The sequence below is a fragment of the Bos taurus genome, chromosome 15, assembly GCF_002263795.3.
Source record: "Bos taurus isolate L1 Dominette 01449 registration number 42190680 breed Hereford chromosome 15, ARS-UCD2.0, whole genome shotgun sequence".
NCBI lineage: Eukaryota > Metazoa > Chordata > Mammalia > Artiodactyla > Bovidae > Bos > Bos taurus.
The window spans coordinates 5,266,951-5,293,381 of NC_037342.1; the positions used below are offsets into that span (position 1 = coordinate 5,266,951).

General features: G+C 35.1%; 1 protein-coding gene across 2 annotated transcripts in view; it reads right to left on the minus strand.

The window, feature by feature from the left end:
• DYNC2H1 (dynein cytoplasmic 2 heavy chain 1) overlaps positions 1-26,431 on the minus strand; it is a 395,032-nt gene that overhangs the window by 209,823 nt on the left and 158,778 nt on the right. The window contains exons 62-70 of one of the 2 annotated variants that reach the window (XM_024975701.2): positions 25,212-25,353; positions 24,530-24,639; positions 15,738-15,758; positions 14,068-14,166; positions 12,581-12,704; positions 6,652-6,815; positions 4,534-4,653; positions 3,847-3,981; positions 1,352-1,495 (exon numbers count right to left, since the gene is read on the minus strand). In XM_024975701.2, coding sequence (XP_024831469.1) covers positions 1,352-1,495; positions 3,847-3,981; positions 4,534-4,653; positions 6,652-6,815; positions 12,581-12,704; positions 14,068-14,166; positions 15,738-15,758; positions 24,530-24,639; positions 25,212-25,353 — 1,059 coding nt within the window. The remainder of the gene's footprint in view (positions 1-1,351; positions 1,496-3,846; positions 3,982-4,533; positions 4,654-6,651; positions 6,816-12,580; positions 12,705-14,067; positions 14,167-15,737; positions 15,759-24,529; positions 24,640-25,211; positions 25,354-26,431) is intronic. The other variant, XM_024975702.2, reaches the window with a different exon arrangement.

Genomic DNA, 26,431 nt, shown 5'->3' on the forward strand with positions numbered 1-26,431 from the left:
TCTCCAGAACACTCCATAGGAGGTAGTTAAATAAAGGATACAACTTCAAAGGAGATGGAAATGGCAACCTACTCCAGTACTCTTGCCTGGAAAATTCCATGGATAGATGAGCCTGGTAGGCTACAGTCCATGGGGTCGCAAAGAGTCAGACACGACTGAGCGACTTCACTTTCTTTCTTTCTATAGTTCCTTTTGGAGAAAGAAATGGCAACCCACTCCAGGGTTCTTGCCTGGAGAATCCCATGGACAGAAGAGCCTAGTGGGCTACAGTCTGTGGGGTTGCAAAGAGTCGGACATGACTAAACAACTAACATACACACACAAAGCCTCAAAAGTTCTCAAAAACATCATGTAGGTTTATATTTACGGACATGAAAATTGTGTACAACATATTTTTAAAGCACAGTATAGTACTCTTGCCTGGAAAATCCCATGGATGGAGGAGCCTAGAGGGCTGTAGTCCATGGGGTCGCTGAGGGTCGGACATGACTGAGCGACTTCACTTTCATTATTCACCTTCATGCATTGGAGAAGGAAACGGCAACCCACCCCAGTGTTCTTGCCTGGAGAATCCCAGAGACGGGAAAGCCTGGTGGGCTGCCGTCTATGGAATCACACAGAGTCGGACACAACTAAAGTGACTTAGCAATAGCAATTATACCTTTTACGTAAACTTATGTGTATTTTTTAACATATTCCCTCCATTAGAATACAAACTTGATAAAAGAGTGTATATTGCTCTATTTCCATTTTCTAGAATGATACCTGTAACATACTACAGTCTCAAACAACAAGTGCGTGCTCAGTTGCTCAGTCGTGTCGGACTCTTGGCGACCCCAAGGACTGTAGCCCATCAGGCTCCTCTGTCCATGGAATTCTCCAGGCAAGAATCGCTTTGCTGTACCCTCCTCCAGAGGCTCTTTCCAACCCTGGGATCAAACCTGGGTCTCCTGAATTGGCAGGCAGGTTCTTTACTGCTGAGCCAAAGGGGAACCCCCCAAACAACAAGGGTATATTATGAAATTTTAAATGTTGCTTCCCCAGGTAATGAGATTATGTGGTTAAATTCTGATCTTCCAGGTTTTTTTATGATCATCTTAGAACATAATCATTTATTAATTTATAATCATAAATCATTCCCATTAAGAGGGCTGTCACATTGGGACAGTTTGTTAAAAACACAAAATGCAACTAAGGAACCAGCTTCTTTTAAATATAGTTTAAAGGTGCTATATATGGTCTTGTGAAATGTAATTCTAAGCAACTTCACTCAAGAAATTATTATAAATTTAGCACCTAATAAAGCGATCTCTCTTATTCAGTCTCAGCTATGGGGTAACCACCAGCATACCTGTTTGTTTTGCAGAGCTCGCTGGAAAAGTCGGAGAAATGAAGCCAAGCTAAAGCGATACATGTTGTTAATTTTGGACAAGTCAGAGATAATGAAGTACATCTTGCTGGCACTCTCAGCCAGAGGGAGATAGGCATCCCGTTCCTGTGGAACAATGTGGGGGGGAGGGAGGGATAACACCTTAGTACCAGTGCTCACAGCCACCTGCAGGCTCCTGTGCACATCCTTACTCTGCCAACACACAGACAACGAATACAGATGAACCACAGAAGCCCACAACTCAGACATCATAATCCAGCTTTTATATTTTTACACTTTTATACTTTTTAAAATCCTAAGATGATATATTGGTTTTATACTTTTATGAAACTACATCAGTGTATTCTAAATACATCTCTGCTCTGATTATAGAGTAGTACAAGGGATGGTTTTACTGAAGACCAAGAACACTTGTATCAGGAGAAAGAGGTAAACACTTGTATTAGGGTAAGACGAAATGGTAAACAGTTGTGATGAGAGGTCACGTAGATCATGTGAGACAGCATGGCACTACAGCTATCCCTGCAGTGGAGAAAAGTCAGGACGAGGAATGTAGCATATGGGACTGGTACCAAGAGAACACTGATGGACGCAGAGGTAGAGAAGACGACTGCAACTGAGGGTCCACGTTAAGATATCAACAGAGCACCTAGCATTGTTCAACATAAGCATAAAATGAACCAATAAGCACAAGGGCTTTCGTTCTGACTGAAGGTAAAGGACGATAAAGATGAAAGAATCATAGGATTAAATGAGGTTATGAACTGAACTCTGAGAAAGTTATCTATGCCACTCTGACCAAAGAAACAGGATTACAAATATGATATTGGCAAAATTATGTGTGTGACTCAGGGATGCCTATTCAGAAAGAGAATGCACAGAAAGGTCAAAATCCTTCTGGTGAGAATAACAGTTATGACATCTGCCTTTTTAGTAGTGGTAGAGAAGGTGGGATGGCTAGTTTGAAAAGAGGCTCTAAGCCTATTGTAATTCTGGTTTCAACAGAGCACTTTCTCAAGGGAAGAAAGAAATCTATGTATGTGAAGAATTTGAGCAAGAACTGAAAAACATCTAAAAAAAATTTGGAAAAGTCATTCAAGGAAATAAGAAAGAATTACAGGATGTCAGTAAGGGGCCACGTCAGGTTGGAGACTGAGAATTCACAGTATCATTCATCTTTATTGCTTTTCTTCAGCAAATCTCTGTCGCCAAATATAGAAGAAAAAAAGATTCACTGTACTGACACAGGGTTGAAATTTTACTCCAGAAAATGTTAAAATAATAAAGTAAAAAGGATTTTAACTATTTGTAAGAAAAGAGCTCAGTCATCACATTCACAGGATAGAGGATGAAAAGGGAAGAAAGATGTTTTTAATGGAAAAATAACTTTTAACTCTTTTATTAATATACTTAATTTGCCTTAAGAAAAGTTTCAGGAATGGCAAAGATGCTTTTTAATAGTCATTAAACACAAAAACACATTCAGTTTCAATTTCAATACAAATTTACAGCAAAGGTCTGTCTAGTCAAGGTTATGGTTTTTCCAGTAGTCATGTCTGGATGTCAGAGTTGGACTATAAAGAAAGCTGAGTGCCAAAGAATTGATGCTTTTGAACTGTGGTGTTGGAGAAGACTCTTGAGAGTCCCTTGGACTGCCAGGAGATTCAACCAGTCCATCCTAAACAAGATCAGTCCTGGGTGTTCATTGGAAGGACTAATGTTGAAGCTGACACTCCAATACTTTGGCCACCTGATGCGAAGAGCTGACTCATTGGAAAAGACACTGATGCTGGGAAAGATTGAGGGCAGGAAGAGAAGGGGACGACAGAGGATGAGATGGTTGTATGGCATCAACAACTCAATGGACATGGGTTTGGGCGGACTCCGGGAGTTGGTGATGGACAGGGAAGCCTGGTGTGCTGCAGTCCATGGGGTCACAAAGAGTCAGACACGACTGAGCAACTGAACTGAACTGAACTGAACTGAGAACTTTAGTGTGCATGAGTGCTCAGTCATGTCTGACTCTTTGCAACCCCATGGACTGTAGCTCACCAGGCTCCTCTATCCAAGGAATCCTCCAGGCAAGAATACTGGAGTTGGGTGCCATTTCCTCCTTCAGAGGATATTCCTGACCCACAGACTGAACCTGCATCTCCTGTACTGGCAGGCTAATTATTTACCACTGCACCACCTGGGCTTCCCTACGACTCTAGATAACATGCCAGAAATCAGTGACATTCAGCAGGGGACAAAAATGACCAACACTCTTTACCCTTGATATGCTCAACATCTATCACTCTCTCCATAATAACAAGAATTAAACCCCAGGACCTGGCATTTTTGATTAGCTTTCTTTTTTGCAGTCATCATTCCCCTGAAGTCTTGATACTTTGATTTTTATCATATTAACATGAACATTTAAGAAAACAATATAAGATCATAAAGAAAATATTTACTTGATCAAGAGAAATTTGGAGTTTGTAAGATTCTTTAAGTGACTCCTGAATAAGTGCACTGCTTGCTTTTGTCTGATTCAAAGATTCAATCAAATCTTTATTTTCCAAAATATTACCTTGAGATGTGGCAAGTGTCTGTAGAAAAATTAATAAAATAATATGAACATTATTACATATACTAAAATGATCAATTAAAGGAAGTCCAAGTTAACTACTATTAATTTGATGATATTTACGGGAACTTACATATTTTTAAAAGAATTTCAATATTTTACAGCCTTGTATATGAAAAGATACTGCAAATCACTAGATGATACTGTATCATTAAAGCATTGTATATATATTAATTTTATCAATTTAATAAAAATAAAAACCATTTAAAGTTACAGATCAAATCATAATCTCATGCTTCTTTTGAATGTTATTCTGAGCATATAATTAAACATTAATGAAATACAGTGTAAAGACAGTATTAGTTAAAAATCACTTGTCTTAAACATTACTCCCAAGTTTCATATTCCAAGATATCTACCCTTCTTCTGTTTGAATTTTTATTTTAATATATATATTGATATTCTTCTGATACAACCAAAAACATGCTGAAGGTATTATAACCTTTAAAAAAACAGCATTTGATTTTAATCAAAATATGTAATATGATCAACATCCTGAATAACTAAATTTTACCTCTAAAAGAGATTCTTCAAGCTTAGCTAACTGAATTTTCTTATCTTCTTCCTGTTGTAATAGTTTTGTTTTCTGTTCCTCTAAATCAGGTTTCTCATGTTGAATAGTTAATGCCAAAAGCTTTATAAAAAAAAAAAAGGCCAAGATTATTCTAACAATAAAGGTCAAGCAAGACAAACCAAAGTGAAAACTTCCCACAAAGAGACCTTATGTTTGATTGGATATTACAAATATACTACTCTGTATACTTCATTCTTTCTAGTTAAACATATGAGACACCTCCACAATTATTTCTGACAAAAGAGGCAAAATGAATAGTGAAGCTAACTGATAAAATGTTACATATTATAAAAACAGCTGTAAGAAATTGCATCATTTAACATATCAGCATCTAATATTCAGTTCTTAGATTATATATAAAAACTATAGAAGCTAACTTTCTCATGGTAATTAGTCACAAAAATAAAGGAAGAGATATCTAATCAAAATCACAATGAGAAACCATATCATACCTATTAAGATGGCTACAATTAAAAAGATGAATAATAATAAATGTTGTAACTATGTGTAAAAAGAGAAACCGTCATATACTACTGGCAGGAAACTAAAATTGTATAGCTACTTTAGAAATTTTTTTCTATTCCTCAAAAATTTAAACATATTGTTACCATAGTGAAAATCACTCAGTCGTATCCTACTCTTCGCGACCCCATAGACTATACAGCCCATGGAATTCTCCAGGCCAGAATACTGGAGTGGGTAGCTGTTCCCTTCTCCAGGAGATCTTCTCAATCCAGGGAATGAACCCAGGTCTCCGCCTTGCAGGCAGATTCTTTAGCAGCTGAGCCACTAGGGAAGCCCAAGAACACTGCAGTGGGTAGCCTATCCCTTCTCCAGGGGATTCCTTCCCAACCCAGGAACTGAACTGGGGTCTCCTGCATTACAGGAGGATTCTTTACCAGCCGAACTACCAGGCAAGCATTGTTACCATGAGACGCTGATACCATAAAACCCAGAAATTCCACTAAAAAAAAAAACAAAAGAAAACTCTGAAACGTAAACATTCAAGGGTCAATCATATGATACATGAGCTGAATCTTAATAAAGCTATTGAAGACTGCTACGTCAAAGTCTTAAATTTAAAACTTTAAAATAGGGAACGACATTTGCATGTCATAAATATGCTAATTTAAAATCTATTGTATAAACATGTTCAATTAGTTCTCATTAAAGTAATACCTAAATAGCCCTTTTTAGCAATTACAGTGGAGAGCTTTTATATAGAGGAAGCCATTCTGTCAAATTCTGCCAACTTTTGAGTAATTTGGACTTTGTTTTATTTATGACAAGAATCATCAAGGCTATCAAAAGACACTGTTGATGAAAATATGCAGTTAGTCATCTAGTATGGTAAGAAAAATATTTAAAAGGAGAGCTTTAAAAATTACATAAAGTAAATTAAAAAATCACAGCAAATATATATGCTACCATTTGAATCAAAAGAAAAAATATATACTATTGTTAAGTGAGTAAAAAAACAGGATGATACTAAAAAATCAACAGGATATTTTTAAAAAGGAAATAAAATGAGTAACTGAGTGTGTAACCAAAAGTCTGTACATGAAAATTATTTTGCAGTTCATGCAATAATTATAAACTGTAATAAGCCACACAAAGAAAAAGAGAATTCAAACATATAAATGTTCTGGTCAAAAACAATGTTGGATTTGGAATCAAAGATACTCAACTAGCTGAATAAGTCAACTACATGCAGTTTTAACACTTAAGCTTCAGTTTTCACAATTAAAAAAAAAAATAAAGTTACTAATCTTAATGTGTATGATCCTTCTAATTCTCAAATTCTAACAAATATAAGTAGACTGTAAAATTAAAGTTTTACTGGAAGAAGTAGCAATTTGACATTAGCAACAAATATATAATTCTAACAGTAATGGAAAATGAAATAAACCCAAATGTGTTGCTGATTTCCAAGTATATTTCCAAAATCATGAGTTTAAATGCTAATCAGTTTAACAAAATAGCTTCGCAAAGTATTTCACAAGTATACAAAGAAGATTTTGAAGATTTCTAAGGCAAATTATGATTGTCCATATATACCTGTCCTCGTAATCCACTTCTTGTTGTAGTAAAGTTAACCTCAGTAACAATGGAAGCTGCATCCGGTGGAATAAAGGGATTTGGGCTTCTTGTTGACAAAAACAGGCGAAACTCTTCATTGTAGTCGATAATTTTGTCACCTATTTGTACCACATAACGTGGTCCTATTTTTTAAAATGACATAATTAGCTGGTCTGAATATTCAGTATTTTGCTACATGACATTATAAAATACTATTTTTTAGTACCTCTAAATAGTTTTTACTCAAGCTTTTCAATACAGTCCAAAAGACAGCAACAGTGAGGCTACCCAAAAGACCATTAACAAGAATGCTCTACTAATCAGTCAGCACTTAGGCAAACAAAGATAAATAATACTTATTAAGACAATCCTAGGATACTGAAGCATCGAAAGAATATCTACTTATATTTAATATGTGCTCAGTTATGTGCGACTCTTTGTGACCCCCATGAACCCTCTGTCCATGGGTTTTTCCAGGCAAGAATGCTTACTGAAGTGGGTTGCCATTCCCTTCTCCAGGGATACAGTTTTAACATTAACTATATGTTTCATATTATCAAATTTTCTGAAATGTTTGATTATAGATGACAAAAATGGAAATGCTTAATTATTCTCTACTTCAAAATTTACCAGTTTCAAAGTGTTTATTGTGCTAGTATTTAAGATGTAACACTTAAAAACAGAATGACCTTGTAAAACCTGGAAAAAACAACATATCAGTAATTGCAAAGAATCCATTATTAATGTCAAAAAGGATTTATTCAGACTGTCATGCACAGGAGCTTTGCAACAAGCGAAACTGAGAAAAAGTAAACTTCTGCCTCATAAAGAAGCTTTTTATATTCTAATATAAATAACAATGATTTTAATTATATATCATATACAGAAAAATCAATCAACTATTACACCCGTTATTTATGACTTCAACTGATAAAAGTAGCTAATATTTTAGATAAAAAACCACATTATCAAAGATTATTTTCTAATGTTACAAAAACCAATGTAAAGAATTTTTGAGACTCCTAGAATAGATTTTAAAAGAATTCAAAACACACTTTATGAAAGAGGATATTCAAAGGATCAAAAAGAAATCAAATTAATATTGAAAGAAAAGTACAAATTTAAAGATTCAATGTAATAACTATGTACCAAATAGAATGATTCAAGACAATACAAGCAGAATAAATGCAAAGAAAACTAATCTAAGGATATCACAGTAAAATCACTGAAAACTAAGGACAAAGAAAAATTATAAATTACCAGAGAAAAATGATGTATCACTTACAAAAAAGCAACAATAAACCAGCAGGCAATTTCTCAATAGGGATGACATAAGCTAGAATACAATGCAATAAGAACCTCAAAGTGCTACAGAAAATAGCTGTCAACCTAGAATTCTGTTAGATACAGAGAAAAAAATCACTTAAAAATGAAAAAAAAAAAAGCTTGTTTTCAATAGATCTGCACTAAATGAAATGATAAGGAAATTCTTCAGACAAAAAAAAAATAATCCCAGAGGAAATGAGACAGTGGAAATACTGGGAGAACACCATAAAGGTTAAACATGTATAAATACAGATCTTAAAATCAGTAATTATAACATCATATGGAGCATGATAATGCAGCACAATAATGATGCAAAAGCAAGTATGGGGTGTATGGAATTAAAGATCATAGAAAAGCGGCAAGCATTTATCTATATTAATAAAGTTAAGTCACAGATGCATATTGTTACATACAGAGTAGCCATGAAAAACAAACATCTGATTAAAAAATCAATCAGGCTCCTTAAAAAACAGTATTAGTTATTGCAAGAATTGGTTATTTAAATTATACATACAAAAAAGTAAGATTGTCTCATGAATAGAAATAAAAAACCAAATGATACACTATTTATGAGAAACACATTTTATAAAGAAAACCAACAGAAATTTGAAAGTAAAAGAATTCAAAAATATTCCAATACCAATCTTCAAAATTAGTGTAATTATTCTAACACCAAATTCTAAAACTTGAGATATTTCTAGAGACAAAGGACAGCTGATAATGATAAAGAAAATAACCAAACAGAAAGACAGCACATATCCAAATATGTATGTATCCAAACACGTAGCTTCAAAATATTTAAAATAAAAATTGACAGAACTGAAAAGCAAATCCAAAATCATGAGACTCTTTTTCTCAGTATATAATAGGACAAATAGAAGTAAAAAGTAAAGATATAGAAAGTCTAAGCAATACAATTAACAAACATTTATGAAAATGAGCCAATCCCAGATCATAAAGAAAACTTCAATAGGACTTAAAAAACTGAATGTTTCAGAATAAGTTTCCTGACCACAATGGAGTTAATCTAGAAACCAACACAAAAGAATACCTAGAAAATATCCAACTCCTTGAAAATTAAATCAGAAAGCATTAAGTAACTTATGAATTTTTTAAAAAATACAGACCAAAACTTGTGGTATAAAGCTAAAGAAGGGCTTAGCAGAAAATTTATAGACAGAAATAAATATGTTAGAAAAAAGAAAATATTGAATTATTAGTACTTTTTATTTCTATTTCAAGAATCTAGGAAAAAAAGACAACCAAACAAAATCTAAGGAAAATATTAGGAATAAATAAAAAACAAAAATTGAAAGTACAATAGAGAAAATTAACAAAGTTAAAAATTGATATCTGAAAAGATCAATAAAACTGATATACTGTTATGAAGACTGACCAAAGAAAAAGAGAAAAAAAATATCATTATTGATAAATGACACATCATTGAAAACCTCACTGAAGTTTTAAAGTTATAAGAATATTATATAAAGATACACCAATACATTTGACAAATTAGATGCAATAGAGAAATACCTAAAAAAATTAACCTAAGTTGACATATATACAAAACACAGAATACAAACAAAACAACATTAACCCAGGGATAAAAAATCCAAATGGCAAAGGAAAAGGATGCAGAACACATCAAAAATATGTCTACATGTGAAACAATCCTCACTGAAAACCAACTGCAGCAGAACTAGAAGATGTAAAAACACAGATTTGGGTAAAAAGGTGTAGAAAGCTATCAGGTCTGTAGCTGTGTCCCTAAGAGACGACTCAGAAGAGGGATCACACAGGCAGAGCTCCTCCTGAAGGAGTAGGTGGTGTGAGTCACAAACCATGCAAATGTCTTGTCCAAAGGTCTGACACTGAGAAATGAGTCTCTGTGCTGCCTGGAGGGCTGCTGGGACTAACAGGAGGACCATGAGCAGCCTGGACGCCATTCATGAGGAGCCACAATACATTCCTGCTTACTTCTAAACCAGGGGGAGACGGGATTAAAGCTGCAAGGGTGGCTGACTGTGTTCCTGTGAAGGCTTCGGCACATACCCAATCTGAGTCCAGCAACCGCTCAACTGTGGTGAGGGCTGCTCCAGATGAGGAGAAAGCTCAGCTGGGAAAAAGAAAACTCAGGCCTAAAGAAATGTCTGAGCAGGGTGGGAACAGCTATTACAGGTACTTACACAGGCAGCACCTCAGAGCAGCCACAACTTCTTATCTCTGGTAAGACATCCACAATTTGTACCCAGGCCAATGCCAAGTGCCCATCCAGCCCCTCTTATCCAGGCACGGCTCCCCTCCTGGGAAAGGAGGCTGGTGCCAGATTGGGGAGGGAACACACTAAAGGAGATGGAGCCAGCTCAGACCCAACCTTCAAAACTTCTGCTCCAACCACTTGGGAACAGGCCCTATCCGCCAGTGATGGCCACGGAACAGAGGACAAGCCCCAGAAACACCTGGCTGTGAACGAGCAACTCCATCTCCAGCCCAACCTCCTACAAGGCGACAGCTGCCAGCAAACCAGAGGAAAGGCAGGTGTGGGGTTACGTCAGTTTCGGCGCTCCCACGGAAGCCTCTGGGCACAAGCAGACTGCAGGGGGACACTCCTGCACAAAGGCACCCACTAGAGACCGCAACAGAAGCAATGGAGGCCCACCTCCAGAAACAGGAAAAATCTCAAATAAACAACCTAACCGACCATCTGGAGCACTTAGAAAATAAAAAACAAATAAAGCCCAAAGTCAGTAGAGACTTTGAGGAGGAACTATACCTTGTTCTTTTGGATCAATACATATTTGAAGTGATTTTTGAACTGTATAAATTTGAGGAGAAGTACATTCTATTCCTATTATTTGTACCTGTTTCAACATCACTATGCAGAAATGCAGTTTATATTGCTTAGATTAAGAACACAGGGATATAAATGAACTGGGACCCAAGCTTTGCTTTATGTCATTTTAGGACAACCATCCTCTGTCCTCAGCAGAAATGTACAGTAACAAATGACTATTCACAAGGAACTCAAAACTATGGAAAAGGACAGTGTGAAGTATAATCAAAGGGGATAACAGACTTCAACTCAAGTCATATGAATACATCCAACTCTGGACTGAAGGTGGAAAAAGTAGGGTAGGGTCAGACTTTAACTGCCTTTTTCTCAATGAAATGAACAGAAATTAACAAATTCACCCAAACCAGCCCTGAACAACTATCTGGAATAGTTGTTCATCACGTGAACCAATCATGACATAGAATATTATCATTTCTCCGCAGATTCCATTTTAGGGGACCTTGTCAAACTCCACTCGCAGACAATGAAGCAGATACAGTTAAGACCTAACACCAGTCAGAGCTCATTGAGACAAATTTAATGAGCCCAAGGGACAACATATAGACTATAGAGTCAGATTCAGATGATCAAAAGATTCCTTTCCACTTCCTTTAAGACAGTATAGCAAGAGGTGGTTCAACAGATCTGAATTAGCTTTAGTAAATAACAGACTGAGACCAGAGACTGAACTCTGGGAGGTAACTTCAGGTTACACCAGCAACAGTCCCACTCCTAGAATTCTTTCCATAATTTACCAACCACTGCTCAGCCAAGCATAACTATTTGTAGGATAAAAGGTGATCAATAGATAGTGCAGGCTTTGCTATTTCTTCACTTTGCCCCCAATAACTCCAATTTTCTAAACTCTGTGGTGCTAGCAAAGTGTGTCGTGCCAAGTAACTACGTATTTATATATAAATACATGTCTATGTATGTCCACATATACACTTTGCACAACATGCAGAGTTTAAGGGCATTACTTCCTAATATCAAAGTCTGGGTTAGGTGCCTGAGGTGATGTAACATTCTAAGACCAGTATTCTTAGGGAGACCAGCTTGCAAGGCCCTTAACAACCGTCTGGGAATTTGGGATTTTGTTAAGGTTCTTATGTTTACCAGAACAGGAAAGAGCAGCTCACTGTGCTTAAACTGTTGTACAAACAAAATGGTGTGTGCTGAACACCTGCTTTCCTTTGGGAAGTCTGCAATTTTGCTCCCTGCTAGGTAGACTATGCTTACATAATAAGCCCCATTGAAAACTCTGCGTCTTCCTTGGTGTGTAGACAATTTACATACGTGTTGTCACAACTTGTCCTGGGGGATTTAAACACAGCCTGAGTGACTCCAATGAAAGAAGACTCGGAATGTGCACTTGGTTTCCTGACTCCTGACTTCACCTTACGTGCCTTTCTCTTTGCTGACTTTGCTCTGTAGCCTTTTGCTCCAATAATATAAGCCATGAGTGCACCCGTGTGCTGAGTCCCTTGAGCCTTCCTCGTAAGACACTGTACCTGGGAATGGTGTGGGAGACCCTGATATGGCCCTTCTTGTATAAACACACTTTAATTAAAGGTTTTTTAATTGCTATTACTATGAGATTCTGACATTACTATCATCCACCCTCCAAAAAGTTTTCATATCCTCAGATTCAGTGGAAAGACAAAAAAAAAGTCAAAGTTAGTTGTTGAAGTTAAATAGCTTGTATTTAAAAAATAGTTACTCTCTGGAAACTGTCAAATATTCATTTACCTTGAGCAACCAGATCTCGTCTCAATAGTGGATAAAGTACAGGTTCTACACCATCCATTTCTTGTATAATAAGGGTTTTCCCAAAACGTACTGCCAACTCAAGAGCTGTGATAAAGTTACTATCCTAAGAGAATAAATAAGAATACATATGAATTCCTTTATTACCGTAGATTTACAAAGGTCATATAGATATTGAAAATATTAACAGGAATAATACAAACATTTTAAAATCAATATGGTAATAATATAAATTATTCATAATTGTCTTCATCAACTTCTAAGTATTTGATCATGAACCAAGTTGATTGGATAAATGATCAAATAAATTCATAAATAATTTAAATATATACATTAGAAAAATAAGATTTTAACATTAATAATAAAAACAGCCTTTAAAATTTTCTAGAATTTCAAATTGATGCAGAAAAAAATTTTCAAATTCTATATGCAATAATTTACTCATCTAACTATTAATAAAAACTATTTATATTCAATATCAAACATTGAATGGAGTAACAAAGACAAGCTGATGAATTCTAGTAAACTTATCTTGCTGTGATAGTTCTAATTATTTTGAAAAGAAACATTTAGACAAAAGTTTATAACCATGCAAGAATTTTTAGGCTTTCTGAGTAGGCAAAAAGTCACTTTAAATACCACTCCAATTCTCCAACTTTGTTTTAAAAAATTAAATATTTGGATAATAATTATTATCTAAATATCCTACTACAACAATAAGTGACATGAAATATTTTATATATTATATAAATAATTACATATTACAATTATTCTTAAACACAAATGAGTTAGATATCCTCATTTGATAAGTGAAGAACATTTTAAAGAGGTAATTTTTCAAGCATCTGAATTAAAATGATTAAAATTTGATTAAATTAAAAAATTGACTAAAAAATTAACCATGCATTAGGACTTTCTCAAAAAACATGAAAAATAATTTCTTTGGCAAGATAAACATGACTGCGAGAAGTCACTACACAAAACACTATTATACTTCATTGACCGATTGTCAAATCTCAGGACACAACACAAATGATCACTGCTGAGTTACATGAAGAGGAAATTTAAAAGTCCAGGGGATTTTCCTAAGTCCCTAAGTAACTTACTTCTATAGCACCCTTCTATAGCACTTAACTTTAATCATAATTTGGTATAAATGCTTATTTGTTTAGTGTAACTAATTACTCAATTGTCATCGCCATAAGGGCATGAACTGTGATTACTAACATAAATTCCTGGGCTTAGATCAATACCTTGCATATAGACGGAATCAAAGATTCTTATTCCTTTTTACAAATTATAAAACGAAAGCTAAGAAAGCTACATTTCTTTCCCCAGGGCCCATGCCAGGTAAGTTATAAGAACTTGGTTTGAACCTATGTTTTCTGATTACAGACCCAGAGTTCTTGTCACCATAAGATGCCATTACTCCATTACTACTTGGTATCTAAATTGTAAGTAATACACACCTGCTGGTTAATAACTTCCAAGCGTGAGTCTTTCAAATGTGTCTTTAACCATTCTGTAGCTTGGGAAGAAGGGTCGATAAGAAATGGGCATACTCGACTCTAAATAAAAAAAAGAAAATTTATAAGCTTTCATTAAAGGAAAATCATTTCCTAAAAATTATTAAACAATTAATGAGTGAGTTTTTCTCTAAGGTTTTGAAGAACACAAATATAAAACTATATATAGTGAGGAAATGAAGGTTGTTTTTAGCTCCACTGGAGGCTAAATTAATAAATTTTATCAGAAATTAATATTAGGTTATTAAATTTAACCACAGTAAAGTTAGAACACAGTTTTATTTACAATAACACAGAAAATGTACATTAACAACACAGTAAGCAAGCATTCTAGTCCTAAGTAGATGCCATTTGCACTTCTCTTCTTGGTTTTAAAATACACAAGTCATTCCCTAAACTTTAGATATTCTTTGGTTGAATAAACGAAGTAAGAGCTAATCATAAAAGTATTGCTGAAATAATCAGTGATATAATTATTTATATTTTAAGACTAATTTTTCTAAAGTAGTATACATAATTACTATTACAAAAGGATTATCCTAGAAGAGAAAATTACATAAGATGATTGGTTAAGATCTAACGAACTATGAACTAAATTCATTACTTCACACCTTGTGCTAATTAAACTCTGAAATAAACATAAAATTAGAAAACTACATACACATGCCATTCAGAAAATGAAAGGAAGCCAATTATATATTTATATATCTTTACATATATACTTACCTATATAAAGCCAATTATATATTTATGTATATTTACATATATTTAAGTTGATCATATATCATAAATATATGATAAATTTTAAACCATCTAATAGTCATTGTTACCTAGCAAATCAGATTTAAATAACAACTGACCCAATTTTTCTTAAATTTTCACATTTATTTGAAAAACATAATTCAGTTACAGGATATAAGCATAAGATAACACATGAGGGATGGTATGGGGAGGGAGGAGGGAGGAGGGTTCAGGATGGGGAACACATGTATACCTGTGGTGGATTCATTTTGATATTTGGCAAAACTAATACAATTATGTAAAGTTTAAAAATAAAATAAAATTAACTGTAAAAAAAAAAAAAAAAGATAACACATGAGGGTAACAGTAAAGTAAAGACTTAGAACTGGGGTAGTTCTAATAAGGACACGGATTTTTCCTTACTGGCATCTCAAGGGGGAGAGGGATGGTGGGATAACATGCCCTGGAGATCAACAGCATTTATCTGCGATGATGCTGAAAACTGCCAACACACAGTTATAATAAAGAGTTGACTGACTCTAAAACAGCTTTATTACTGTTTTAAAATTCTCTCTAAATATTGCAGCCTCTTTTTACCTGTATCCAGAGGGGAGCACTAACACCACGAATCCCCCAGTGTTACCCCACTATATGATCTTCACCCAGCATCCACTTCCGGAGGCTTCACTTACTGCTCTACCACATACATGTGCAATTGCAAGCAAAATAACATGGCTAGTAAACCTCTTAAGTATTGCACACTAGGTTTTAGATGTCATTTTATGCCAGCATTCAATAGCAAACATTCCACAAGTAAACTAGATTTTGCTTAACTACAAAAATAATTATTTTAAATTTTAAAAAGTTCTTACCCATGATTTCAAGCCAATGATCTGAAGCAGTTAAAAAGAGAATAAGATAATGTTTCAAAAAATCATGTATTTAGCACAGAAAATATGCCTAAGAATTTCAAAGAATAGTTACAAGTTTGTGTTCATCTTATTTATACTTCTTCAGAGACACAGAGAAGACCTCTAAGGAATATTTTAGGTGTGTGTTCCATGATTAAATGTGGTCAAATTCTACATTTAACAAATTATAGATCCAAAAATGCTGAGCTTTCATTCATTCATGCTATTCATTCATCTACCATATAATGCAGGGGATACAAAAATTAACAAAATACATTCCCTCACCCTTACTGGCTACCATCCAATAAAGAAGCAAAAAATGAAAAAATTTTTTAAATCAAAGATAACTCAAAATTATATAAGTGGATAGTAAGTGAAGTTAAGGGAAGCTGCTGGGAAGCAATTCAAGTCAAACTAGATTAAAAAAGATAGGACTTAGCCAGGCAAAGAAGTTAAAAAATAAAAAGCAAATTTGGTCCAGACAACACCATGATTGAGAGAAGAGTGAAAAGCCTGGAAGTATCTGGAAAACCACCAGTGACTTAGTATAGTTGGAGTAAAAAGTACGGGTATTTTTGTTATTTTTGAAATTTTATACATTGACTCTTTTGGCTTCTTGCAATAAATTATCAATATAAACAGTGATGGCCAAAAAAAAGTTTAGGCAAAGATGATGCATATAAAATGGTAGGAGTAATCAGAGGTCTTTCTGATCGTAAAGATCATGCCATGTTTAAGGATAATGAAATTTTTCTTTGCAGGTAATGAGCTGTCACTGAATTATATTATTCAAGGAATTGTTATGATCAGATTAACATTTTAGGAGAATCAGTCCAATAACAATGAAGGAACTGATACTGGGGGCAAGGAACCAACTGCTATTATGATATATTTACCACAACATGAGGTAGGCCTGAGTGAAGCCACTGGCAGCAGGCGTGGTTGCAAAAGAATGAATTCAGGACACATTTGAGAGATAGATTTGAGAAGACTGGCTGAGTAATTAACTGAATGAACAATTAAAGAGACATAGCTAAGAATGATTTGCAGTCTGCATTACTAGACTAAGACAGTGACATCTCCAGCGTTAGGAAACAGAAGAGAAGCAGGTTATAATAAGTTAGGGAGGAAGAGAAACAATTATTAGAGAACACAGCTACCTTTACCTAGCATGCATGCCCCAATCATGCATTTCTCACGGGATTATCAATCTTCCAGAACTGCATACAAGGGGTGAGCAAGTGATTCAAACTAATCAATAAGAAACTTTTGTTAAGGACTGACATAAATAATGGAAAGGATGGTAAGCGATATCTTTAGTCTGAGAACATAAACTGCGATAATGGTAAAACCCACAAGTCATCAATGTCTATCAATAACACATGGCAGAACCTATCTAAGAATAAATCCATCTAAGAATATCGAAGAATAAATCCATCTCTTAAGATGGAGGAAAGAGAGAGAGAGATGTCCTGGTAATATCATTTGAATCCTGAAGCTAGTTTTAAAAAGTTATATTTACACCTACAAATATGATTGCAAAGTGGATTTTGGCTCATGTAGTGTTAAGGGTATTGCTCGAAAATAGTGGAAATCAATGTACAAATCCTCCCATGATAGCAAATACAGCCCCTATTGATAGTACATAATGGAAGTGTGCGACAACATAATGTGTGTCATGGAGAACAATATCAAGGGAAGAGTTGGCTAGAACAATTTGGGTCAAGCCTCCTACCGTAAAAAGGAAACTTTTGAACATCTCAGTTACTTTAAAGCATAAATTACTTTTTAAAAAGAAAATGTATTATATATACTTGGCCACTGATTCTAAACTTAAAAAAAAAAAATTTTTTAATGATTAAAGACAAAGTTTGAACTGCATACAAAAGTCCAGAAAATAGTATCTAATAGGAAATTAGAACTACAGATCAGGAGCTCAGAACAGAAGTCAAACGCTAGAGACACATGATATCAATTTTAATTCTTCTCTTCTTGGGGGAAAAAAAGATTAGTTAGGGGACATTTTTGAAAGCGATTTTTTTCTTCCACTTTTACTGAGATATAATTGACAATCATGTGTAAGTTAAGATGTACAAAACTGATTTCACTTACATGTATCATGAAATGATGGTCACAGTAAATTTAGTGAATATCCATAATATCATACAGGTGCAAAATAAAGAAATAGTTTTTTTTTTCCTTGCAATGAGAACGCTTAGGATTTCATCTCTAAGCAACTTTCATATATAATCTACAGCAGTGGTAATAATATTTATCATGTTGTACATAATGTCCCTAGTGCTTATTTATTTTATACTTGAAAGTTTGTACCTTCTGACTTTCATCCAATAAGAAAGAAACTACTTTAGAAACATTTATAAGACTACAACTTTATTTTTATTTTTAATAACCACAAGTGGGGTAAGGGTAGAAATATTTTGTAAATAGAACTAAAATTCATCTTTTGATAACATAAGGAGAATTACATTAATGGAAATAACATGAAATAAATAAGTTAAAACATATACAGAACCATAAACACATATCTCTCAAAGGCAATCTTACAGCACAGACTGGCTAGGCAGCAATGCTTGAATCTTGGCTTTACCTTTAGACAGCTCTGTGACCTTAAATAAGAAACTTAACAACTGACAAACAACTAATCTCAAAAATATACAAGCAACTCCTACAGCTCAACTCCAGAAAAATAAATGACCCAATCAAAAAAGGGCCAAAGAACTAAACAGACATTTCTCCAAAGAAGACCTACAGATGGCTAACAAACACATGAGAAGATACTCAACATCACTCATTATCAGAGAAATGCAAATCAAAACCACTATGAGGTACCATTTCATGTCAGTCAGAATGGCTGCAATCCATAAGTCTACAAGCAATAAATGCTGGAGAGGGTGTGGAAAAAAGGGAACCCTCTTACACTGCTGGTGGGAATGCAAACTAGTAGAGCCATTATGGAGAACAGTGTGGAGATCCTTAAAAAACTGGAAATAAAACTACCTTATGATCCAGCAATCCCACTGCTGGGCATACACACTGAGGAAACCAGAAGGGAAAGAGACACGTGTACCCCAATGTTCATCGCAGCACTGTTTATAACAGCCAGGACATGGAAGCAACCTAGAAGTCCATCAGCAGATGAATGGATAAGAAAGCTGTGGTACATATACACAGTGGAGTATTACTCAGCCATTAAAAAGAATACATTTGAATCAGTTCTAATGAGGTGGATGAAACTGGAGCTTATTATACAGAGTGAAGTAAGCCAGAAAGAAAAACACCAATACAGTATACTAACGCATATATATGGAATTTAGAAAGATGGTAACAATAACCCTGTGTACGAGACAGCAAAAGAGACACTGATGTATAGAACAGTCTTATGGACTCTGTGGGAGAGGGAAAAGGTGGGAAGATTTGGGAGAATGGCATTGAAGCATGTATAATATCATGTATGAAATGAGTCACCAGTCCAGGTTCGATGCACAATACTGGATGCTTGGGGCTGGTGCACTGGGACGACCCAGAGGGATGGTATGGGGAGGGAGGAGGGAGGAGGGTTCAGGATGGGGAACACATGTATACCTGTGGCGGATTCATTTCGGTATTTGGCAAAACTAACACAATATTGTAAAGTTTAAAAATAAAATAAAATTAAAAAATAAATAAATAAAATTGTGTAAATTCAAAAAAAAAAAAAAGAAACTTAACCCTCCTGCATCTCAACTTCCTTATCTACAAAAGGATAATATGTGTACCTAAAGGACAGAAATGGTATGGACCTAACAGAAGCAGAAGATATTAAGAAGAGGTGGCAAGAATATATGGAGGAACCGTACAAAAAAGATCTTCATGACCCAGATAATCACGATGGTGTGATCACTCACCTAGAGCCAGACATCATGCAATGTGAAGTCAAGTGGGCCTTAGGAAGCATCACTATGAACAAAGCTGGTGGAGGTGATGGAATTCCAGCTGAGTATTTCAAATACTAAAAGATGATGCTGTACTCAATATACAAGCAAATCTGAAGAACTCAGCAGGACTGGAAAAAGTCAGTTTCCATTCTAATCCCAAAGAAAGGCAATGCCAAAGAATGCTCAAACTACCACACAATTGCACTCATCTCACACACTAGCAAAGTAATGGTCAAAATTCTACAAGCCATGCTTCAACAGTATGTGAACTGTGAACTTCCAGATGTTCAAGCTGGATTCAGAAAAGGCAGAGGAACCAGAGATCAAATTGCCAACATCCACTGGATCATCAAAAAAACGAGAGCTTCAGAAAAACACCTACTTCTGCTTTACTGACTATGCCAAAGCCTTGGACTGTGTGGATCACAGAAAACTGTGGAAAATTCTTAAAGAGAGGGAATACCACAACACCTGACCTGCCTCTTGAGAAATCTGTATGCAGGTCAAGAAGCAACAGTTACAAGTGGACATGGGAACAAATGACTGGTTGCAAATAGGGAAAGGAGTATGTCAAGGCTGAATACTGTGAGCCTGCTTATTTAACTTATATGCAGAGTACATCATGAGAAATGCTGGGCTGGATGAAGCACAAGATGGAATCAAGACTGCATGGAAAAATATCAATAACCCCAGATATGCAGATGACACCACATTTATGGCAGAAAGTGAAGAAGAACTAAAGCGCCTCTTGATGAAAGGGAAAGAGGAGAGTGAAAAAGTTGGCTTAAAACTCAACATTCTGAAAACTAAGGTCAGGCATCTGGTCTCATCACTTCATGGCAAATAGATGGAAACAGTGGAAACACTGACAGACTTTATTTTGGGGGACTCCAAAATCCCTGCAGACAGTCACTGCAGTCATGAAATTAAAAGACGCTTGCTCCTTGGAAGAAAAGTTATGGCCAACCTAGATAGCATATTAAAAAACAGAGACATTACTATGCCAACAAAGGTTCATCTAGTCAAAGCTATGGTTTTTCCAGTAGTCATATATAGATGTGATATTTGGACTATAAAGAAAGCTGAGCACCGAAGAATTGATGCTTTTGAAATATGATGTTGGAGAAGACTCTTGAGAGTTGCTTGGACTGCAAGGAGATCCAACCTGTCCATCCTAAAGGAAATCAGTCCTGAATATTCAATGGAAGGACTGATGTTGAAGCTGAAACTCCAATACTTTGGCCACCTGATGCAAAGAACTGACTAACGGGAAAAGACACTGATGCTGGGAAAAATTGAAAGCGGAAGAAGGAAGGGGACGACAGAGGATGAGATGGTTGGATGGCATCACCAACTCAATGACATGAGTTTGAGTAAACTTTGGGAGTTATTGATGACAGGGAGGCCTGGTGTGCCGCAGTACCTGGGGTCATAAAGAGTCAAAACGCGACTGAGTGACTGAAATGACTGACTGACTAAATAGGGTTGATTTGAAAATTAAATGAGTTAAGTATTTAAGTGCTTTACTTTTATTAATTTTTAAATAATAATATATGAACAAAATGGACTCCACACGTGGCTCAAAGGTAAAGAACCCTCCTGCCAATGCAGGAGACAGAGGAGATGCCACTTGGAACCCTGGATATGGAGTATCAAAGGAAATGGCAACTCACTGCAGTATTCTTGCCTGGAAAATCCCATGAACGGAGGAGCCTGGCAGGCTATAGTTTATAGAGTGGCAAAGAGATGGAAACACCTGAGCAACTGAGCACGCACAAGCAACACAGTATACCAAAGTGTTGATTATTATTATGTATCAGGGATTTAATAACAAAGGTTTGTCTCAATGTAATTTACAAGTCTATATTCTTTAGACTAATACCAAATTAGCCTGCATTTCCTCAACACGCAATAAATGGCAGGAGGGGAAAACATTCTCAGAAACGTGTAAGTGGTTTAAAGAAAACTAATTTGACACTGAACTGTCCATAAACAATAAAAAACAAATACCTAGTACATGTCTTCACAAGAAAAATTTACAATACTGTGAAATTTAAACCAAGAAAAATTTATAAACTGTGAAATTTAAATGAATCATATTTTCCATCTTCTTTCTGGATGCTCTTTACTCACACCTCTCCACAGTGTCTAATAGACATGTGCGTGCACGCTCAATCGCTCAGGCATGTCCTACTCTTGCAACCCCATAGACTGTAGCCACCAGGCTCCTCTGTCCACGAGATTCTCTAGGCAAGAACACTGGAGTGGGTTGCTATTTCCTTCTCCAGGGGATCTTCCCAACCCAGGGATCAAACCTGCGTCTCCTACGTCTCCTGAACCGGCAGGCGGATTCTTTACCACCGTGCCACCTGGGTCTCATACTCTCCATTTATCCCCTGAGTTTCACAAAAGTAGGAAGATCATAAAATCATCCAAAACAAATTTTTTTAATAATTACATCAGGATAACAGATGTAAATCATAGTCCAAGCAATCCAGGACATATGGTCACCGTGACCAAATTCTTCCCCTGCTCATCAAGGACACAGTCATAGAAGCCTTCTGCTAATGTAACAGAACTAATGGCCTTTGTTACAAGGCCAGTGGTAGATAATTATTTGACTATTTCCTCACCCAGACAACACATGTACTTCAATAGTTAACTGAACACAAATATGAGAACTCCAAAGCGCCCTTTGTGATAACACAAAGGAATAATTTTGAACATACAAGGCACAAATAAGTAGTTAGCTTATAAGTGATGGAGTGGCTATAGGGCTTGAAACTGGGAAAGAGTGCCCTAAGAAAAGAATCTCTGAAAAGCTTTTTTATAGTTAAATGATACTTAATTCATCACATCTTGTCATTTTTTCTCAGAAAATACTCCCAGAACCACATCTTGTGAACACTGAGACATCTAATTTCATATCACATGGTAATGTTAATGAGTAGATGTTACAGAATTGTGCTATCCAACCACACCCTCAACTACAACAGTTTATTTTAAACCTACTCCACTTTAGAACTCAGACAGAATGTTGAACACAATGGTAAGCTCATTTCAACAAAATAATTAATTAACTCTAACAAAATTTTCCAGATGGTTTTGTTTTGTCATGCTGTTTTAGTCACTCAGTTGTGTCCAATTCTTTGTGACTCTATGGACTGCAGCCCACCAGGCTCCTCTGTCAATGGGGATTCTCCAGGTAAGATATCCTGGAGATAAGGTAAGATACCCCCTCCAAGGTATCTACCCAACCTAGGGACTGAACCCAGGTCTCCTGCATTGCAGGCGGACTCTTTACCAGCTAAGCCACCAAGGAAGCCCAAGAATACTGGAGTGGGTAGCCTATCCCTTCTCCAGGGGAACTTCCTGACCCACTAATCAAACTAGGGTCTCCTGCATTTCAGACATATTCTTTACCAGCTGAGCTACCAGGGAAGCCCTTTGTTTTGTCAAATAAATGCGTATGTGCCTATAAGAAAGCTGGCAATATTAAATACAAAGTGTACTAAGCTTGTTATGAAAATTAATTTCAAAGACAATATTTACCAAATTCATCATGAAAGACAAATTCAGAAAAGAAAAGTAAATACTTTCACTTACTATTATTAGAAAAACAAAAACAATTGTGATAAATTTTTTTTAAAGGTCTCTGATTTCTTATGGAATAAGAAAGAAAAATCTTAATCTTTTAAAATCTTCAAACAACTGCTTTCTTGGAATACTGAAAATGAAGAAGCAACTATGAAACCTTGGGAAAAGAATACCAAACATGATAAAAAGTACTAGGCTATAATGAGTATATACACATTTAGAGTTCCAGATTTGTAATTCTACTGTGAAAAATGATAAAAATGTTTAAAAAAAAAAGCCAAATATAATTAAAAGAAGGTAAAATGGTTTAATATTTGTTCAGTGACTCTTATACTACTAGTAAGACTCCAATGTAATGAGTCAAAGTAGAGTCAGTTGATAGGTGAATAAAACAATAAATTACATGGGAATAAACAGGGACCCCAATATGAATCTTATAATAATATGACTTACACTCCCTAAGGAGAAGCATTTAGGATAAAGAAATGGTGTGTGGACAGAGAAAAGAGTTGTAGAGTAAAAGAAAATACTAGTAATATAAACTATTCAGATAAAAATAAAAAAAATGCAACATATTTTCAAGAGGCACAAGTTATCTTTCAAATTCTATATCAGAAAGGTAAATTAAATCAATGGTAAAAATTCAACTTCATACAAAGAAATGATTTGCTTGTACACAAGGTTTTGAATTTAGTTTTCACATTCACTGCTAATTGAGGCGTAATAGTTTCAATTCTAAATAATGACTTCTGGGAAACACATACTATAGAAAAGGAAAATTTTCCAAAATATGCACATGATCATCTTCAATTTATAACCCAAACTTACCTATCTTCATTCTGCATAACTTTGTTTACAAAACAAAATGAAATAAAAGTATAAAATTTTTTTAAAAATATACTTTAGATGGAAGAACTATACAGCCAAATAAATCAAGTATCCCTAAAATGTTTCTATTCATATTAGGAAGTTCAATTAATAATATTCAGCCATCAAAATAATACCATTTTAATTTATAATTTTATATGAAGGTAAAAATAAATTACACTAAAAATTGTAGAGTTTCTAACTGAATCATAAATGGGTTTTTCTTAGGAAAATACTTTTACTTTTAGGTAACTAAAGACTAACTGTGAAAGCTTAAGGATTTTAAGAAGTTACTTCCTGGAGCAAGCTTCAAAAGAAACATTTCTAATGAGAAAAGTTAAGTAGATTAATTACCTGTAAGATAACAAGAGCATTTTCTATGGAAAGGTCATCTGATGGTAGGCCCTCACTTTTCCAAATTAACTGTTCACTTTCAGTACAAAGAAATCTCCTCAGATCAAATTCTGAAAAATTAAAGATATCAGTGATACTAAATAATAATCTTGTGATTGATGAAGAAAAGAGAATAAAACTATTTAAAATATACTCCAACAAAAGTCCAATGATCATTCTTAATATTCAATCCATCCTTCTGCATTTAGTACCAGAAGTTAAAGAGAAAAAAAAAATTAATGATGTAAAGAAATGAAACAACTGAATTAGTTTTCTTCTATTAAATGTTTCACAACTATATTAATTTATAAAAAAACACAAAATTCACAAAGAATTTTGGAATTCCTACATCTCATTTTACCATATGAAATCAGTGTAAAAATTAATAAATTTGTTTAACTGCATTCATACAATATCAAAATAATTCAGTGGTCTCAGTTTGAAAAGTTATTTTAGGGGGACAAGAGTTATCATAATAGATCGATTCTCAGAACAATCGTAGAATTTAGCAAATTAAGCACTTATGGTACCCATTAACTTACAGAAAGTTTTCCTAATCTTAAAAAAAGTAAAATGACAAAAATCAAAAGATATGCTTTTCATATACTGAAACTTCAAATTGATGATTTAACTAAATACAAACTTTCAAGACCAGTGAACTTGGTCCATGCTTCCAAACAGGTTTTTCTCAGACCCTCAGGAGCAGCAGAAAGATATGTAATAAAGGCAGCAGCTAGTTGAGCTCTTTTAGGAAGAGTAGCTAATTCTTCTGTGATCTCTGCAACCTGAAAAAGAGAGAGAGAGAGAGGGAGAGATGGATATGTCCTAAGAGGAAAAAAAAAAAGCTTCAAAAATTCAAGCTTTGTTACTAGGAAAAAATCATTCATTGGTTTAAAGTAACTACCTATCTTAAATACAATTTTCAAAATGTAAAAATAGCAGCAAGACCTTAGATCTTGCTGTGATATTAAAACAATGTATGATACAAGCATCTGAATGCAAAGTTCCAAAGAATAGCAAGGAGAGATAAGAAAGCCTTCCTCAGTGATCAATGCAAAGAAATAGAGGAAAACAACAGAATGGGAAAGACTAGAGATCTCTTCAAGAACATTAGAGATACCAAGGGAACATTTCATGCAAAGATGGGCTCGACAAAGGACAGAAATGGTATGGACCTAACAGAAGCAGAAGATATTAAGAAGAGGTGGCAGGAATACACAGAAGAACTGTACAAAAAGATCTTCATGACCCAGATAATCACTATGGTGTGATCACTGACCTAGAGCCAGACATCCTGGAATGTGAAGTCAAGTGGGCCTTAGAAAGCATCACTATGAACAAAGCTACTGGAGGTGATGGAATTCCAGTTGAGCTATTTCAAATTCTGAAAGATAATGCTGTGAAAGTGCTGCACTCAATATGCCAGCAAATTTGGAAAACTCAGCAGTGGCCACAGGACTGGAAAAGGTCAGTTTTCATTCCAATCCCAAAGAAAGACAATGCCAAAGAATGCTCAAACTACCACACAATTGCACTCATCTCACATGCTAATAAAGTAATGCTCAAAATTCTCCAAGCCAGGCTTCAGCAATACGTGAACCGTGAACTTCCAGATGTTCAAGATGGTTTTAGAAAAGGCAGAGGAACCAGAGATCAAATTGCCAACATCTGCTGGATCATCGAAAAAGCAAGAAGAGTTCCAGAAAAACATCTATTTCTGTTTGATTGACTATGCCAAAGCCTTTGACTGTGCAGATCACAATAAACTGTGGAAAATTCTGAAAGAGATGGGAATACCAGACCACCTGACCTGCCTCTTGAGAAACCTATATGCAGGTCAGGAAGCAACACTTAGAACTGGAC